This window comes from Schistocerca cancellata, chromosome 1, assembly GCF_023864275.1.
Source record: "Schistocerca cancellata isolate TAMUIC-IGC-003103 chromosome 1, iqSchCanc2.1, whole genome shotgun sequence".
Classification (NCBI taxonomy): Eukaryota; Metazoa; Arthropoda; class Insecta; order Orthoptera; family Acrididae; genus Schistocerca; species Schistocerca cancellata.
Genome location: NC_064626.1, coordinates 865,942,596 through 865,963,467, shown reverse-complemented (window position 1 = coordinate 865,963,467; position 20,872 = coordinate 865,942,596). Strand labels below are relative to the sequence as shown.

General features: G+C 39.1%; 1 protein-coding gene across 1 annotated transcript in view; it reads right to left on the bottom strand.

Annotated features, from left to right (window-relative positions):
• Positions 1 to 487: 487 nt before the first annotated feature.
• The window catches only part of LOC126189673 (glutamine amidotransferase-like class 1 domain-containing protein 1), an 81,273-nt gene continuing 60,888 nt past the window's right edge, over positions 488 to 20,872 (bottom strand). Inside the window, exons 4-7 of the mRNA XM_049930962.1 lie at positions 16,030 to 16,137; positions 15,857 to 15,954; positions 15,363 to 15,568; positions 488 to 910 (exon numbers count right to left, since the gene is read on the bottom strand). Coding sequence (XP_049786919.1) covers positions 883 to 910; positions 15,363 to 15,568; positions 15,857 to 15,954; positions 16,030 to 16,137 — 440 coding nt within the window. The 3' untranslated portion in view covers positions 488 to 882. The remainder of the gene's footprint in view (positions 911 to 15,362; positions 15,569 to 15,856; positions 15,955 to 16,029; positions 16,138 to 20,872) is intronic.

The following is a 20,872-nucleotide window of genomic DNA, read 5'->3' as shown; positions in this document are numbered from 1 at the left end:
ATGAGAAGAACGTAATTACATTATACACATACCATATTCAAATTCTAATGGAAATAAAACACAAATCTCAAATAATACTGTTTATTTATTTAAAAATGTGGTTAATAGGTACTCTTATTTTTATGATCTTTTTGGTGTGGGGAGAAAAGCAGCAACAATTTTTTCTGCTTCCAGGACCCCAACCAACCTTAATCCGTGACTGCTGCTGTGGATTAGGACTCTGTCGTCCAGATTAATGTGTTGCCGTTTCAATGACTAACTGTAAATGTGCACAAGTATGTTAACAGTCATCCAATTTGTCCTACACAAATACAGTGAGTAGTCTGTAATTTGGGTATTGCAAACATGTCCTCCTCCTTCAACCATACACCTACAACAGCTTTAATGTCATGCGGAATGGAGCTGTGGTTCCAAAAGTTAGGAGTATTGTCTTTAGAATTTTATGGCTATCTTTTGCCTGTACTTGGTGTAGAACCACAGGAAGGTATACAATGGCTGCACCATTAATAAATTTAAGAAAACATACATTGAGACATACATTTTCATGCCATAACCCATTACATTTCATCACACCATAAAATTAAAACTGTGAGATAAAATAATTAAAATTGGTAAGATAAATTGTGTTACATTGCACTGCAAATATGTTGCCTCATTAACCATCTTATGTACAATAAAAAAGCAAATAAACAATAATATACAAAATGACTGCCCTGTTTTCTTCTTGTTCTTGAAGCATCTGTCCCTCTCCGTACCAAGCCTTCTTATAACACAAAAACATACTTACAATGGACAAATTACCATTCCAGCAGCAAAAACTTGAAGCTGCACTGTTGTTTCTTGGTTCTGAATATAGTCTCCTCATACTGGATAAATAAAGTTCTACTTGCTGGATCCTTTACCTTGGCGGCTGGCAAATAATAATAAAATATTTCTTAATAGTAAAAACACACTTCAATTAAAATCACTTTACATTAAAACTAATAATATGCATGGAATGCAAATAATGTAAAGAGCAAAGATAACCATTCATCTTACAGCTAAGACAGTAAGTGCCCCCCCCCCCCCCCCCACACACACACACACACTGACAAAAAAGGTGAAGTGCCCTGAAGGCGTGGTTAGATAATTTTCTCTGGCAGGTCGAATGGCTACAAGAGTGCATTAGCATTGTTCATGTTTAGTGTTGTTACCAGGCCTGGTAGAGCATATAAGTTCTTCACTGCTGCTTGATGATATGAGTGTATGGAATATCAGATCTGATATGCGACTAGTTGAAGTGTTTCTAGCAAACAGAACACGGCATGTCATTTTCAACAGAGAGAAATCTTCAGAAATAATAGTAACTTCAGGTTTACCCAAGGGAGCTTCGTATGATCATTACTCCTCACAATATATATAAATTAACAAGTGAGTAATGTAGAAAATACCATGAGGCTTTTCGTGCATGATGCTGTTGTATATAGAGAAGTCAGCATGTGAGAAAATTGTAGTGAAATACAGGGACTGGCAATCGACCCTCAATATAAACAACTGCAATGTAACGCACACAAATAGGCAGAAAGACCTATTATTGTATGATTACAGGATTTTAGAACAATTACTGGAGGCAGTTACAAACACAAAATATCTAAGAGCATGTGTATGGAGCAATTTAAAGTAGTACAGCCATGTAAAACTAATTGGATGTAATGTGGATGACAGGCTGACAGTCACTGGATGAACCTCAGGAAACATAGACTATCAACAAAGGAAGTAGCTTATAAAATCCCCCCCCCCCCCATTTGACCAAAATTGCTCATGAGTTTAGGATCCATACCAGATAAAGTTGATACAGGAAATAGAGAAGATCCAAAGAAGAGTAGTGTGTTTCGTTACTGGTTAATTTAGTAAGCAAGAAAGCACATCATGGAGAAGCTCAGCCAACTCCAGTGGCAGACTCTGCAATAGATAAGTTCTGCATCACGGTGTTGTTTACTGTTAAAGTTCTGTCAGTGTACATTCTTAGAAGAGTCAACAAACATATTGCTTCCCCAACATAAATCTTTTAAAAAGATGATAAAAAATGATTACAGAGATTTGTGTCCACGCGGAGTACTATCAGCAATTTTTTTCCTGCGAAACATTTGTGACTGGAAAAGGAATAGGAGGAAGTGACATTTGTACTCAAACGATCCTCTTCAGCACAGCATCTGTTGGCATACTAAGTAAAAATGTAGAGGTAGATGTAGAAGGGGTGTAAACAGTATCAGATGTTGAGTAGTCACTGTGAAGGAAGTGAAGGTGTCATGTATTTGTGAAAGACAATGTTATCAGCACCTGACGTAATCTGAAAGTGGCCTCATTGTGCTCTTCCATTAGACCGGCTGGTCAAATAGTGCGATATACAGATTCATAAGGGTATTTGGATGTTACGGATTGCTGATGTTGCCCTGCATTGGAAAATGACGGCAATCAAACTTGTCATTAACATTCTGGTCGACCATATTTGACCACCACAAGTGAGATTAGCCATACTGTGCACCAAGTACTTGGTAACACCTTCACATCCAAGCCTGCCATCAGATAACATGTAATTCACTCCTTGCAACATTTTGTATCACCTTGCACCATTCCTCGGAGGCTAATAATGGCAGGGCTACGGAATTATTGTCCCGTACATAGGATGCATTTGGAGTAGCATCATGACTGAGAATCATGGACTGCTGATGAATGGCATCGCATATCTTCAGCAAAGAATTACAGTTCTGCACAACCCCGGATGGCCACCACTCACAAATATAGCAGCAACCTGGGAAGAGGTCCCAATCTTCATTGTTTTGGAGAGGTACAGTAATGTTCCTCCTGGTGTCATGGTGTGGGAAGCCATCAGGTATGACTAAGTCACAGCTGGTGGTAACCTACATCTACAGCTGTATACATACTCCGCAAGCCACTGTACAGTACTTGGCAGAGGGTATGTCGTACCCTTCCTGTTCCATTCACTAGGGGAAAACAAATGTTTATATGCCTCTGTATGAGCCCTAATTTCTCTTATGTTCATGGTCCTTATGTGAAATTTATGTTGGCAGCAGTAGGACTGTTCTGCAGTCAGCTTCAAATGCCAAACTTTTGAGAACGACTCCTAAGTTGGTCACACTAGTGTTCTATACGTGATCTCCTTTACAAATGAGCCACCCTTTTCTAAAAATCTCCCAATAAATCGAAGTTGACGATTCGCCTTCCCCACTACAATCCTTGAAACACGCTTGTTCTATTTCACATTACTTTGCAATGTTACATCTAAATATTTAATCCATCTGACTGTGTCAAGTAGCACATTACTAATGCTACATACTAACATTATGGGATTGTTTTTCCTACTCAACTGCAATAATTTATATTTTACTACATTTAGAGCTAGCTGCCATTCATCACACCAGCTAGTCGGTGTCCGGGAAGTAGGGACGAATAATAAAGTGCTATAGAACATACAAAATTTATGGAAACTGTATTTTTTTGCTTTTTACAAACACATTAAGTAACTTCTCCCATTTATATATGCAAAATTATACTCTCCATACAATCACCCAAGGCAGTTCGGCAATGAGCAATCTGTTTATTGAAGTTGCCAATGAGGCATTCACAAACATCTGGTGGGATGCTGTTAATAACTCTTTTACTTTCATCCTTCAGTTGGTGTAATGTTTGTGGTTTGTTCACGTACCCTTTCAATTTCACAAGTCCCCACAAAAACAAGTTACAAGGTGTAAGATCACATGATCTGGCACGCCATTCCTCGTTGCCATGCGAAGAGAGAATTTTTTTAAGAAACTTTTCATTCAGAAGAACAATTGTTTCACGGAACCTGTAACATGCCACACCAAACTGTTGAAACCCAAAATTGTCATTTTCATTAATAAGAGGGAAAAACCAATCAGAAAGTATGCTTCAGTAATGGTTGTTGTTCATAATGACAGCAGCTCCCTCATCATTTCCAATAAAAAAAAAAAAAAAAAGTATGGGCCAATCACTCCTTCTGCCTGGAACCCACTCCACACAGTTGTGCGCTGTGGACTCACAGATTTTAATTGCCCCAAATTCTGCAGTTCTGGTTACTGACATACCCACTGGCAGGGAAGTGTGCCTCATCTCAGAAAATTATTCTTTTTGTGAAGTACTCATTCTCCACATGTAGAGCTGAGCCCCACTGAGCAAATCTGTGTGTCTTTCCACACTGGATAGAAGCCGTCAACCCACTTAGTGATTTTACTTTTTCTATGGTTCCCAGCTAGGTCCCTTGCTAAGGTATGACAGTGGTGATAGATGTGTGCTTCGCGCATTGATCTTTTTACTGATGCCCAAATCTCTACTCATTTTGCCTGTCTTCATTTGTGCATTCTCTTTTGAACTGCGAGTGCAACAGTTTTTGCTTCCTCAGCATTTTCTGAATTTTGTTATTGTTTATATGTGATTGTGGGAAGCCTGACGGCACTTGTAAAATTGACTTGATTTGGTAATGAGAGAGAAAACAAAGGGGGAGGTATGTAGGAAAGGAGGTCAAAGATTACGGAAACAAGGGGGGCAACAAGGAAATGGGATATAAGCATTCATCAGTAAATTCACTCTAATCCAGGCAGAGGGCGTTGCATGTAGTACCTGATGAAAGACAAGGTTTGGGTTAAGGAAGCTGCATGAAAGTGGGGAGAGTGGTGGGAGGGCAGAAGAAGCAGAACAGAATGTGGGAAGATGATGACCACGAAGAGAAATATGGGTTTAGATTAATAGAGAAATAAATTACACATAAGTGAATAAATGAAGAGAGGATATGGTGTTGGAGAGGGTGGGTGGGGGGGGGGGGGGGGCAGAATACCAGAGGATATGCACAAGACTAGATGCAGAGGTGACCTCTGGGGCTAGAAGAGATGGAGGCCAGAGTGTCTGTAGAAAAGAAGAATTAGTTTATTTATTTATTTATTTATTTATTTATTGGTCCAAGAATCAGTTTCGTACATTGTTTGTACATGTGATATAGGACAGCGGTAAACCTTGTTAGTTTACAATACAGTAGTCATTTTGACTACATTGTTGACATAATAAAAAGGCATAATAATGTAGGTTGGTGTACTACATTGCTTCTACATGTGATAATAGCAGTTATTAAGTGAGATGACATGATAAACACACTGTAAACTATATTATGAATTGCAAATTAGTGAAATTTGGTAAACGAAGTTTACTTATTATGATGTTCCATAAACTCAGACAAAGAATAGAAGCAGTGGTCAAGCAAGAACTGTTTTAACTTTACTTAAAATGCATTTAATGTTGGTATGCATTTTAGATAAGAAGACACATGGTTATATAACATAGCTCCAGAATGATACACTCCTCTTTTGCATAAGTTTGTATTTACTGTGTTCCTGTGTAGGTTCATCTTCTGTCTAGTTTCATATGTGTGTATATCATAGTTATGTTTGAAAAGATTTTCCTTTTTTAAGATGCTCCCTTTTATGAAAATTAGTATTTCGTATATACACAAGCAAGGCAGTGGCAATTTTAGGGACAATTCTTGTCTTTGCAATTCTGAGAAAGCAGTGTTGTGGGGAGGACAGTAATTTGCATGGTACAAGGTGGGAAACATCTCTTGCTTAGTAACATCCTCTCCCACAGGATGTTCAATTTCATTCCTGGTCAGACTTTGGTGGTGGACATCCATGTGACTGGACAGATGGTTGGTGGTCATGTCAACATAAAAAACTGTTCAGAATCTGCAGTGGACTTGATTGATGCCTTGGCTAGATTCTCAATGTCTGTACCCTGACACAGAACTGAAGTAGGATGTGCTGCATTGGTGAATGGGAGTGGTTCAGCACCTGGGGCTTTCAAAACGTTATGACTCATGTGGCAAATGGTTGGGAGTAGGTGTGGTACAAGGAAGGACAAAGAAATGTCATAGTTTTGTTGGTAACAAAATGGCACTTTGAGAAAGGTGGAAAAGATGGTTATTGGAAAGATGGACACTCCTCATTTGAGGGCATAGTGAAAGGTAGTTGAAGCTATGGTATAAGATACAATTAAGCTGACCCTGTCTGGGATTACACTGGGAAACATGGGGGAGGGCATTTGCATCTCTGCAATTGGTTGGTGAGCGATTGGAGTATTAGGAGCATGTGTGAATATGGCATGGGAGATCTGTTTGTGCACTAGTTTTGGTAGATTGCACTTCTGCAAGGAGGTCTTAGGAACTGCCCATAATGAGTGGCCAGTCGCAAATCATGGGAGATGTGTCACACACAAGTGGCTAAAAGATACAGGAAATACTTGTTGGTGTAAAAATGAATGACTGCTATAAGTGGTTCGCAGATAATTTAATGGATGGCAATATTTATGGAACCATCAAGGAAATGGAGATCGAAATCTGGAAAATTGGTAAACAGGGCTAAAGCGGACAAGGTGATATGTTTATGAAAAATGTGTTGAGTCCATATGGGAAAGGAGAGGCTGTGTGTGTCTTGGCCTTGGCTCCAGACCATGAAGATATTGTCAATGAACTTTAGCCAGACAAGGGGCTCTTAGATGGCTAAAGAGGATTCCTTTCAGGAGCCCATAAACAGTGTATTAAACAGTGTATTAATGAGGGCACCACATTAATATTCTTGGCTGTGACATGGATTTGTTTGTACTCCTCTCCTGCTAAAACATGGTAAGAATATAGTTGACTGTCTGTATGAGAGATGGGTTTAGTGTTTCGAGGACTTTGGGGAAAGTAGTGTTCTCTTTCTATGGTGCTTTCGCCCTTCCTACCAACTCGTATGCCTTACGGTATTACACACGACTTTCCCTCCCTACACAAGATTAAGATAGCTGGTATTGTACCCCATCCTGTTTCTTTGCTGTCCCTTCCTTCCCCAGTACTCACTGCTCCTTTACATCACTACTCCTTTCCTGTCCTATCTTCATTGTTCCTCTGACCCACTCAGGCAATACCACACCTTACCAAAGTCACACCACAATGCCTGGGCAATGTAGTACTGTGGTGTGTGTGTGTGTGTGTTCTTAGTTCTAAAGGACATTATCTGAAAGCTGAGGTACTAGTTCCAATCTACTGTCAACTGAATTATATGGTCAATGGTGACCTTTACTATTTTCACAATATATTAGCCAATATATTTAGTCTTAAAATGTAGTTTGCTTCAAACTGTTTAAAAATAACAATTCAAAATTTACAGTAAGAACTTCATTCAAGTATGTGATCCAGTAGCAGACACTTAGACAGCAGAAGTAGCACAACAAAAGAAATAGGACTCAACAAAAAATAGGTTAAAAGTCATCTAAAAATGAAATTAACATAACAAGATAAGAACTTATAATTAGAAGGAAGTATTACAAAAACAATATACTTATTGAGGCATATTAGACACACACCTAAATATTATGTCCCATTAAAATGGAATGTAGTCGAATTAAGTCGGGTGATGCTGAGGGAATTAGATTAGGAAATGAGTGGCTTAAAGTAGTAAAGGAGTTTTGCTATTTGGGGAGCAAAATAACTGATGATGGTCGAAGTAGAGAGGATATAAAATGTAGACTGGCAATGGCAAGGAAAGCGTTTCTGAAGAAGAGAAATTTGTTAACATCGAGTATTGATTTAAGTGTCAGGAAGTTGTTTCTGAAAGTATTTGTATGGAGTGTAGCCATGTATGGAAGTGAAGGAATAGTTTAGACAAGAAGAGAATAGAAGCTTTCGAAATGTGGTGCTACAGAAGAATGCTGAAGATTAGATGGTTAGATCACATAACTAATGAAGAGGTATTGAATAGAATTGGGGAGAAGAGGAGTTTGTGGCACAACTTGACTAGAAGAAGGGATTGGTTGGTAGAGCACGTTCTGAGACATCAAGGGATCACCAATTTAGTACTGGAGGGCAGTGTGGACGGTAAAAATCGTAGAGGGAGACCAAGAGATGAATACACTAAGCAGATTCAGAAGGATGTAGGCTGCAGTAGGTACTGGGAGATGAAGAAGCTTGCACAGGATAGAGTAGCATGGAAAGCTGCATCAAACCATTCTCAGGACAAGACCACAACAACAACAACAACAACACCCTTGCTCTCAGAGTTATAGAGCTAAGAGTAATAAAATGAGAATTATCAGGAACTTGTTAAGAATGAAATCTTCCCCACCTCCACCATGACCCTACCATAACGAAAGATGCAGCAGGATATGACAAGACAAAACTTAACTCTGAAATGCAACCAACAGGTAAGGCTTGCACCCCTCAAAAATAAAGATGGCTAAAAGGACCTCCAAAAAGTTAGCGATACAGAAAAGAAAGACAGATGTAGAAATAAAGCAAAAATGTGTAGCAACGGAGAAAATGGAGAAATGACACAGCATATGTTAATGATCCAACAATCTTAGAAAAAAAAAAGACGTGCTATGTCCCAAAATGTGAAAGATGGAAAGCTGCGTCAGATACATAACATGGGAGGGACGGGAGGGGAGGGGGAGATGAGAGCAAGAGTTGGGTAATGAAAAGAACTGCTGCTTTAAGCCAAGGGCAAATGCTAGAAACAGACATGTACTGTACAACAAAGGCCCCATCTGCAAAGTCCTGAAGATACTCCTGTCAGAAGGGAGAACCTGAAGCGCTTATGTGATATAAATTGCATGAAGGTCATGCCTATTGCACTGCAGAGAGTGTATTGTGACAGGATATTGTGTGTTACTAGTATAGACACTGTGTCTATCACCTACATGCCGGTATGGGAAGCTAAACAGAGGTCAATAAGCAGTTGGAATGTTAGAAAGGTCCTCTATCACTCACTACTGAGGTAAGGGTTACTATCAACAAGGTTGCAGTATGTAGGGAAGCTGGAGCAGTCAAAAGCATAAGAACATAAGACTTACTTGAAAACAGGTTAATAAGGAGCATATATTTGACTAAGATGTTGCAGAAGATGGAAGAGGAAGACAAAGCACTCAGTGAGTCAATGGCCTTATTTCTGAGCACAACTTCAAGAGACATAGCTCTGGCAGATAAGGTGGCTGTGCATTCCTGGTGATGACAGTAGTGTGTGATTAGATGTAAACTTTCCTGGAGTTTTTTGAGAGGAGGCAACAGTTGTGTTATTGATGGGATGATAAAGGAACTACAGTGTGCAATCTAATGGGGTAACTGTGAAAAATAAAGGTAACAGTGAAAGTGTAACTACTGTTGTGCATTGGAGGATTTGACTGCAATGAATTACGGAAAGGCCCATCAACAAAATGAAGGTAAAAAAAGAGTTGCTTGAGACTGATGCAAGGATCAGATTTTTCATGTATCAGACCAGCCAAAAACATTTAGGCTTCAGAAAAGTTGACTCTAAATGTTGGTATAACAGAGAGAGACAACCGGTAGTTACATTTAAGTGTCAAAATGATTAATGTGATGAAGGAGATCACAGGTTTTCTTTCAGTCAATCATTGGCTGAGGAAATTTTCAGCAGCAGATTGTCTGGCAGTGCAGTGAATCTGTAAGTGTCTTTAATATATGAATGAAACTATTTACTAACAAACTGCAGATCATAATCAACAAAACCAGAGACTCATTCAAGAAAGAGCTTCATATCCAAGAAACAGAGCAGGCAGGATAGAATGCTATGTGTATGTTTGATATAATGTAGACAGTTATTGTATTTGGTATGGTCTATTAAGTCTACCTGGGACAATGGGATAGGTTATGAGATAGCTTGTGATTTAAGTAAAAGGGTCAAGAGAGCTGCCAAAAACTTCCTTTCTCCAAATCTTATTGCTAAAATAGCACAATTCCTTTCCAAATGACACACAAAGTTCACTTTAACATCTCATTTATTGGAGTACTGAATGTTCCACTGTTTTCCCAAAGTGATAAAGTTTCATAGTCATGTTATTTGAACACTTTACAAACAGCCTGCATTTGTTGCAGTGTGCTAGGTGGAAGTGAGGCTCTCTGCTATATCAATGTAAGTTACACAGAGCAGTCAGAAACAGCCTGTAAAGCTTGTAAGTGTGTTGCAGGGCAGGTTGTGCTGAGAAATAATTGTTAAGAAATGATTCAACACATTTTACAATTTCCAAGTTAATTAGCATTGAAGTTGGCCAATCAGGCTGTTACACACACAGATTCTAGTGGCCTGCCAGATACAATTAGTGTCAGTTCTTTTCAGAGTGTAGACAATAGCGCACAAGACTGTACAGCCTTTTGCTCAGGTTCGATCTTTACTATCGTCTCATGTTCAGTTTTAGGAAACCAAATAAAGAACACATCTGGTGACACTGCCTCTGTTGGGCTGCTTGAATTTGCATGCACAACTGTCTGATTGGCCAAGTTCCATGCTAAGTAACTCAGATGTGGCACAATGTATCAATTTTTTTCTTAACAATTGTTACTCAGCACATTCTGCCCTGCAACAACCTTTTCGGACTCTTTCTGACCATCCTTTATATGTGGCAGCCATACTACATGTCTGAAGCCTCCACAATGTGCTTTGAACCAATCCTAAGACATTACTCATCAAGTCTTTGAAATTTCCAATCTATGATGCATACAAGTTTAACTGCTTTTGTTTGTTGTTCTTGACAGATCAAAAATTTGACACAAGTTAAACATTGTGAAGCATAACTAAATTTCATTAAGTAAATTATTTGAAAGTTCACAAATAGCAGAAAAACATAATCAAGCAAGTCTGTATGGAACAAAATAGAACTGAAAAGCAAGGAGCAGATCTCAGAAACTGTGAGGTTAAGAAAAGCATCACACCTAATGTCTGCTAAATCAACATTTTTAGGAGAGGGAGGCAAATAACCTGCCATTACTAGGTGTTTTGCCACCCTAGACAAAAACTGAAAAATAATGCCCTCTCCTTTTCATTACCGTCAATCTCCCTGATATCCCTATCACCAACATCAAATGGCAGAACAATGCATATCTGCTATTTCAGCCAGAGCACGTGCCCCGATCCAGTGCTCGACAGAGATGAATCAAGCTCATGTTTGTTTCCATTTCATACTCAGTAGCAGATGCTTTAGGTAGAGGCAATCTGTTTACTTTTGTCAAAGTAACTCTTCCATATGCTTTTGAAAACAATTCAATGTTTTAATTTTTCCTCTTTTTCATTTTTCCTCCTATTTTGCTAAATTTGTCTCTGTTTGATTTGAAATTAATTTTTTCCACCCTTTTCTGCACTAGGCGGTCACCTAGTCTTGCCTAATGGTAGAAATGGCCCTGGTATAAACAAAAAAATCTAATCCCACAAAGAGATAGAAGAACTAGTCAGAAGTTTTTTTGAACATAGCTGCTAAGGTTCAGTGACCGTGTCAGAATTATATTGGAACAAATAAGTCCTCGGTCACAAATATTAAGTCAAAATTGACCTGGTTTTGACGCTACCATGAGCGTCGTCTTCAGCATTAGACTAACTGTTCTAAAACATATTAAGTATATAGTACATTAATAAAATTAATGTTTGTACTGACTGGAAAAGATGCAGTACTTACAAGTCACATATTAAAAAAGATCTGAGCCGGAAAGGCGACGTCATGAACAGTTGTGAGATGGCGAGCCGCTAAGGGCTGCTCGTACTGTGAACAAGGGCTGCTGAAGACGACGCTCATAGTAGTGTCGAAACCAGGTCAATTTTGACTTAATATTTGTGATCGAGGGCTTATTTGTTCCAATATAACTGGTCAGAAGGTTTAACTACCAGAACCAATAAAAGACACGCACAAGAATAAATGAATCTAGTGCCCTTAATTCAAAACCACTAGTTCCTCCTTCAGAAAAAAATGGAGAAATTGTGAGGGAGGTTGGAGAGAGATGGGGAGGATACAAATCACTCAGAAATCCACCTTAAGAGGAATGCACCATTCTACTTCAAGAAACAAAAATGAAGGTGTCAGGCACAGGAGGCCAGACACACTACATCAGAAAGCACTGTGTTAGCTTCAATTAAAATAGCATGAGAGGTAATTCTAGAGCAGGAAGCAAAGACATATATAGAAGAAAAGAACATGGCAAGTGGAGACAATAAAACAATCTGAGCAAAACAACAGAGATAAAGGGGGGGACCTAAAAGAGGGCAAAGTAAATTAGCAATGAAAATAATATAAATTCTAGCAAAAATTAATGTCGGAAGGAAGGATGAGAAGCTAAGCTGATGTATGTCAAGTTTGGGAGAGTGGCCGGAAGAAACTATATGTCTAGATTAAGTTTCCATCTTCAAATTTAATGAAAACTTGTGCTGGGTGAAAGGACCCTAACAACCTGTGTGGTACTGCAGGCACTCAAGGTAGGGCAACAGCATCCTTATTATCCCTAAAGAGACCGGTCATATGCAGCCATTCATTTGATCCCTGTGTAGAAACAATGCAATGAAATTTGGATGAAAACCCCCTCCCCCTCTCCCTCCACAAGAGTTGGGGAAAAGAGTTGAGCTGTTAAAAATGAAGCAGTTGCCCATCATAACTCCAGGACATGGAGATACCATCAACGAACCTGAACCAAGACAGCAGCTCCAGCCTCTGATAGTGAAGGATGGCCTCTTTTATGCAGCCCTCAAAAAAGTTGGTATATGAAGGCACGATCCTCATTCTCAGACCCCGAAGAAGTTGTGTGGGAGTGTGAAGACGCTTAGTGTGACAATGAACAAGGTTTTTGGGAGACTTTGAAGTGGGCATTGGGAGAGGTAATATTTAAGGATAAAAAGTCTATATTTACGTGGGATACTGTTTTAAACACAGGTCAAACTGGAAGTGACATTGATGGCTTCCAGTAAAGATGTGTAAGACGGGGGGAGGGGGGGGGGGGGGGCAAACTATGACCCGAGCGCCAGATACGTCCCACTGCTGGTTTTCTATGGCCCACAAGCTAAGAATTGATTTTACATTTAAGGCAAATTAATAATGAATGAGATTCTAAAATTATGTGAATGTAATATATCTGTGTCTGTGAAGCTGTATTTGCATAAATCCTAAGTTTTTGGATGCATATCGCCATTGACTGGCAGTGCAGTCTAATGGTCAATGTGGGAATTGAGTAACTGAAAAAAAAAAGGATATGTGGTGCTTCTATGTACAGAAAGCTAGGTGATCATACTGACTCTCTGTGCTGCTGCTGTGGTAACACGCAGTTTTAAGATGGTGGTGTTACCAGTACAGCATGTATCACTGTTCTGCAACATTCTGCTTTATGAGGGACATTCAAATGAAACCCGGTCACTAGTAACTCAAAAGTGTAGTAATACACAGTACATATACTCAAAAATAGTCGTCAAAACTGTTGGCACATTTATTCCATTGCAACACTAGCTGGTCGTTTCCATCCTTGAAGCAGCTAATAGGCTGCTGGCAGGCCTGGGCCCAGTTACATACTTTGTCATCCATTGCGAATCGAAGCCTGCAAGTAGCTTGTTTTAGAGGTCAGAACATATGAAAGTCACACAGTGAAAGGTCAGGGCTGTACAGTGGATGTTCCTGCGTTTCCCACTGAAACCATTCGAGTATTGTACTGTTCAGCGATCAGTTGGTGGGGAACCCAATGTGCACAGATTTTTTGAAAGTTCAAGTGTTGATGCATTATGGCGTGGGCTAATACCCAGTAACCAATGGATCTCGTCCATGGTGATTCTGTGGTTGTCCAAGACTAAAGCATTCACTTCCGCAACCATTTCCGGCATGACGACACGATGAGCCTGTCCAGGACGAGCATCGTCTTCCAGTGACTCGTGCCCCTCGAGGAATTGTTTGCGCCATTCCACAACACTTGAACAACTCTGACTGTCCTCACTGTACACAGTCTTCATCCGTTGATACATTTCACAGTCTCCAACTCCCTAGCCGCCAAAAATCGATTCACTTCTCATTGTCCCTGCTTACTCGCCTGCATTTTCGGTAGTGGACAATAACTTGTGTGACCACCTTCTCTTTGTCGTGAAACCACACTGGTGCTATGCAACGTCAAACAGTGCACACATGTCAGACTCTCTACCAATAGATGGCGCCACCATACCTGCAGTTATGTGGTGCCACCTTACATGTGAGGCAAAGGTAGATGCACTGACCAGGTTTCACTTGGATGAACCTCATAGTTTTTAATAGAAGCATATTTCCATCACATCACGGTCGAAATCACGAAGGAAAAGTGGACATTGAATGTAAAGCTAATACACCAGAGCTGAGAAGTGATCATTAAAAGCTTTAATCGCCATCAAAATGGGATGGTTAGGAAGGTTGTCAATGATTTTTAGATAGGGGGCAGAAGCCAGGAACACACAGATCAGATGAAGTAATGAGTTGCATGGAGGTAGTGGTGAGATCTGGTGATGATAATATGGCTCCCACGATTTTTCGTGGCACTGTATGGGTTTCTACACAGGAAATGGTAGAATGCATCACTGGTCACAGGATATGTTTGTATCAGGGACACCCAATACTCAGCTGAAGGGCATGCCCTATGGCATGACTGAAGAGACCTAAATGGTAGTTGTATGCCACATACAATACTCTCATCTAGGGCCAGTTTTTCTGAACTCTGGAGGTGAGAACTAGCCTTTCCGCAAATCATCTTATTCCACAGCCCCCTTGAACTCTACCACTGTTAGCCTACCCTGCACAGGATTTTTCCACTTGTGACTGTCATCACTGAAAAAACTTCTCCATGTTTTACTCCAGTGCTGTTACAAATGAAATTTAGGTCACTAATGGTAAAGATGTCCACAGAACATTCAAGCTATGGATGAAATAATGTGAAACACAAAGCTGTCAGTACAAATGAAGACCACTGCCAATAATTCAACATCAATAACATCATATAGCAGAGCATGCAAGCAGGATAATAACAGGAATCTTTGCTACATCTTAAGTCCAAAAGCAACGTAAAAATCCACTTTCCATGCAGGATTTAGATTCTCCCATTCTAGCACACTCTTCTCCATGGCATCTACTTACATGGTATACTACTCTGCACTTTGCTTTCCCAACATCCTTTTTTTATTATTTATCCACTTTTTGTTTATTCTTTATTATCTTTCATCCTTAACGATTCCTCTTTTGTCCACATTTTGTATCTTCTCCAACATTGTGCATGCATATACTTCTATTTCTGAATTATTCTACTTTTCTCTATCCTATGACTAAATAATTGAAATTCAACAGAAACTGACTTAAAAAGAAAAAAGACTGGTGGTCATGGTAAATTGCACTCTTGATCCACCTTCACTCACAGCATGTTGTCTTAAAATGTCAGTCATATCAGAACAAGAATACACATTTTGTGGATACTAGAAAATTCAATTTCTGTGCTACTGTCAGCTGCTCTGTTAGTGAAGATATCCTTTCAAAACAATTATTTATAATAATACCTCTGATTGGAGAGCAGTACAAGATTCTGGACAGCTGTCAGTGTGGAAGCTTCATTCTGTCCAGTTACAAGGTGCCTATCCACAACCACATGCACACAATTTGGTTCTGATAGAGAGAATGTTGCTCCAGCATCTCTGACGGCATCCTCTACAAGAAGTGGCATGTCAGCAAAATCTGACCGGCGTGCTAGTTCACATATTGAAGACTGCAAATAAACAGACAGACAAAAAATAATTTGCATGACACACTGGAAGCATATTGTTATATGATTTAAAAACTTCAGCATTAAAATGCACAACTGCACATTCCAAGAGAAACATCTGATTTAAGGCTTTTTTTTTTTTTTAGTAAAGTAACTGACAACTGACAGATAATGAAGAATAAGACTGATAAGTTAGTGATCAATACTATGTAACACAGAACATTAATCTAGTTCACAAGCTAAATAAAAGAAGTACTACACACTCTCAGTTAAAATTATTATTTATCATACCCCTGTGATTGAGTATGACTTGAAACCCCAGCTAGAATTTTCTTCATTCTTTGCTGACAAAAGGCCTGCTACTCCTGTCCCAATGGCACATATGAGCTCTGAAACAAACAGTCACTCAAGTATATATTCATCACTAACGGGACTGCAATATTAGTACAGAAATGCAATCATACTTTTCTCTTTTATGAAGTGCATAAGAATCTGTCCCAGATCTGCATTAGTGGCGAGGTCTGTGACTGCTCCTGGAGCATGTGGTATCAACAGGCACATGTATCTGTTAGCTGAAATCAACACAAAGTATAAGAACAACATTATGAACTATAGTTTCCACATTAATTGTAGCCAATTTAATTTATTAAGAAAGCAGTAACAATCCTCTACCTTCACCTCACAGTACTGTTTATTTAAATAGTGAACTAATGACTCTCAAGAAATAAAACAATTACAGTAAAATGTGACAATGTGAAATTCTCCACACAGTGTTATGTACATACATCACATTAGTTTCACACCACTACACTTCACAGTTGCTACCAGCTACTATAAAATATAATGTAGTGAGACCTCCTACAAACCATGCCCAGGGAAACTTCTGCAGGAACTGAATGAATGATTTTCACCCTCTCACTGTCCAGTTTTCAGAAATTCATGAGTGTCAATCCTAATTCTGCTTCTGCTACCAATCACCCCTTTAACTCGCAACAGACATTGCTTGTAGCCTTTTCTCTATTACCCTCTCTCCCTCTCTCGACATCCATCTTTTTTATTGTTTTCTTGGGTGATCTCTCTCCTAATGCATAAAAAAAGGAAAATTGTAATTTAACATCCTGTCAATGACTTCGTTATTAGACATAAAGCACAAGCTAGGATTAGAAAAGGAAAGAAAGGAAACTGGCCATGTCCTTTCAATGGAGCCATCTCAGCATCTGCCCTAAACAATTTAGTGAAATCATGGAAACCCTAAATCTAGATGACTGGACGCAGATTTGAATCACGATCCTCCTCAATGTCTGTCGTGTATTTTACCCTGCTCTGTTCCTTCTACTGTCTTCAATTAGTTTTTATCTGGGAGATTCTCCTTCACTGACTTTACAAGACCTCTAATATTACAAATTCACTCTTTAATAATAAATATCTTTGGAATAAAATTATATCTACATAGTTACCAGTCCTGTGTAGCAGTGTTGTCTAAAACCAGTGGTATAACTTTTGGTGAAAGTCACACGAGTTATGAATAAGCAGTGAACTTAAGACAGTGCAGCAAGAATGGCTGATATTAAATTATCCTTTAAACATTGCAAAACTATTCAGGATTAATAATTGTAATACACAAAAAAGAATACAATGAGAATGCCACAATCAGTTAGGGATCTCGCAACTAATACACCAAGAAACAGTCAGTGTTGTTCATGATATGCATAAGTGGAGAACCAGATGACCAAATGCCAATGCTAAGGTGTAGCCACACTTTACATGAACATCATAAAAAGCTTTGAACTGATGTACACGAAAAGGCAGGGTAAGCTGGTCCAGAGCACAGTGTTTTCAGAGGGTTGTAAGCTGAGAATGTGCAATCTTTTACATAAAACATGTCCGGTCACTGGCCTCCACAGAGATTAATTCCATGCCAACTGCAAGTTGTGACAAATAACCTTGCCACCCTGATTAATATTCTAAGCAAGGCTATCTGCAGGATCTGGCAACACTTATGCTGTGGCACTTCCTGGAGGAAGTCTTTCTTCCAATTCGAGTGAGTTTGTTCCAGTTATCGCCATTGTCTAACAGTAAAATGCGTGATGTCCAAAATGTGAGGTCTCATGCTCGAGACTTGTCCTTGGTTATATTTTTATACTGGCTTTCGTCTGAATGCTGACGTCATGAGTGAAACAATAGCAAAGCTACAATTTATTTCACTCTGACATACTGGTAATGAAGATTTCACCCAACAACAGTAACCAACTGCTTACCTCTGAATGCCACACACGCCACAGTATAAGGGGTCCATTTACTAGTTCCTGGCAGTAGCTGCAGCGGTGATGCTGTGTTCCCTCCCCCCTTGTCAAAGGTACCTGATACGGCTAATTGCTTTGGGTGGTATAAAATGCTTGAATGTTGTTGAGTGATGCTCCCACAAAAATGTCCACAATTTATGTTTCACAATCAACAGCAATGGAGGCATACAACTGGTTTTACAATGATGACTTTTCTATTACACTAATATAACACAAAACTATTTCTATGGTTTGTGATCCAGTTTAAATACCTCACTACATTGTTTAATATTATTATTAATGCTTTATATCTCACTTCTATTCCTTTTATAGGCAATTCTTTATGCAATTATTTCATCAGGAATCCATGTATTTCTGTAAAGCCACAGTGAATACTTTGCAGCGCATGATCTACAGTAAGGAGGCACATTGCACATTTTGAGGACCATGTATGGATTCATGGAAAACTTAACACTAACAGAAAGTGATTTCTGAGGTATTCAATTAGACTTAAACCCACAAAACTGCCCATATTCAATGCTACACTGATGGGAAGGAAACAGCTTATGGAACCAAGAAAGTGAGCTGAATTACTGTGTAAAGATTTTCTTCAGTTTTGTTAAAGAATTTCTGCTAGCAATTTTCAGCCCCATGAAGTAAAATGGAAAAAAGAACTTTCAGTGCTTTAGTACCCACTGTGATTTGAACTTACATCACAGACCACAGTCGCATCATAACACACATGCAGGACCACTGATCTAATGAAAAGTTGCTAGCAATAGTCCTCTCATATCACAAGATTCGTCACTGACCCTGATGACATACCAATAAATGTAAGAACAGAATACCTAGAGTCCAAAAATGAAATGATCGCTCTCATTGTCTCATCTTACATGGAGATTATACACCATAAGCCATCGAGGTGGAAGGCGAATGTCAAGTGAATTTAGCAGGTCTACCCTATGGCAAATGCGGAAGTATATGCCCTCTCACAAGGTTGTCAGATGTTTGTGGTGATGTTGGCAATTCTTATCTGTGCTAGAAACAACTATGTAGTGAAATGCTTGACGTGTTCATCTTATACAGTTCTCAGAGGGAAGGCACACTTGCATTTGGATTTATGCTGTCTTATTTCCTGACACTTTCTAACATTGACTTTTAGACTATATGTATTTAAGTCAATATATTACATCTAACCAGAATTCCTCATTTTGCAACCTGTCCGGCGTGGAAGTTATATAGTAACAACATAGGGATATCAATGGCAGTGATATTAGTTTCACTCATGCAGGATACGGCATGTGAGGTATTGAGGTATATAATTTTCCATCATGAATACAATTCCCCCAAAATACAAAGGAATAAAATGCTTACATTAATAATTTGCAATGGAAGCTTATTCCCATGGAATAAAAAGATATTGGAAAATCAACCTTTTCTCACACATCATGAAACAGTAAGAAGCCAAACTCTTTACGCCTTGAAATAGACTGTCTGGGTCCACTCGCTTCTTATGGCATTGTTTGGTAGAAGAGATGTGTTTCACAGTAGTGAAGGTGAACAACTGCTCATACCTCTTAAGATATGCACTTTAGAGCCTATGGATACTTGCCATTACTACACACAACCTTCCAAAATGCCTTCACAAAAGAAGACGAAGTAAATATTCCAGAAATCGAATCAAGAACAGCTGCTAACATGAGTAACGTAGAAGTAAATATCCTCGGAGTAGTGAAGCAACTTAAACCACTTAATAAAAGCAAGTCTTCTGGTCCAGACTGTATACCAATTAGGTTCCTTTCGGAGTATGCTGATGCATTAGCTCCATACTTAACAATCATATACAGCTGTTCGCTAGACAAAAGATCTGTACTCAAAGACTGGAAAGTTGCACAGGTCACACCAATATTCAAGAAAGGTAGTAGGAGAAATCCACTAAATTACAGGCCCATATCGTTAACGTCGATATGCAGCAGCATTCTGGAACATATATTGTGTTCAAACATTATAAATTACCTCGAAGAAAACTGTCTATTGACACACAGTCAACATGGGTTTAGAAAACATCGTTCCTGTGAAACACAACTAGCTCTTTATTCACATGAAGTGTTGAGTGCCATTGACAAGGGATTTCAGTTCAATTCCATATTTCTGGATTTCTGGAAGGCATTTGACACTGTACCACACGAGCGGCTTGTAATGAAATTGCGTGCTTATGGAATATTGTCTCAGTTATGTGACTGGATTTGTGATTTCCTGTCAGTGAGGTCACAGTTCGTAGTAATTGAACGAAAGTCATCCAAAACAGAAGTGATTTCTGGCATTCCCCAAGGTAGTGTTATAGGCCCTTTGCTGTTCCTTATCTATATAAACGATTTGGGGGACAATCTGAGCAGCTGTCTTCGGTTGTTTGCAGATGACGCTGTCGTTTATCAACTAATAAAGTCATCAGGAGATCAAAACAAATTGCAAAACAATTTACAAAAAATATCTGAATGGTGTGAAAATTGGCAGTTAACCCTAAATAAAGAAAAGTGTGAGGTCATCCACATGAGTGTTAAAAGGAATCCGTTAAACTTCAGTAACACGATAAATCAGTCTAATCTAAAAGCCATAAATTCAACTAAATACCTTGGTATTACAATTACAAACAACTTAAACTGGAAGGAACACACAGAAAATGTTGTGGGGAAGACTAACCAAAGGTTGCATTTTATTGGCAGGACACTTAGAAAATGTAACAGATCTACTAAGGAGACTGCTTACACTATGCTTGTCCGTCCTCTTTTAGAATACTGCTGCGCAGTGTGGGATCCTTACCATATAGGACTGATGGAGTACACCAAAAAAGTTCGAAGAAGGGCAGCACGTTTTGTATTATTGTGAAATATGAGGGAGAGCGTCACGGAAAGGATACTTTATCCTCTAAATTCGAAAATATTTTGTTGACACCAACCTACATAGGGAGAAATGATCACCACCATAAAATAAGGGAAATCAGAGCTCGTACGGAAAGATCTAGGTG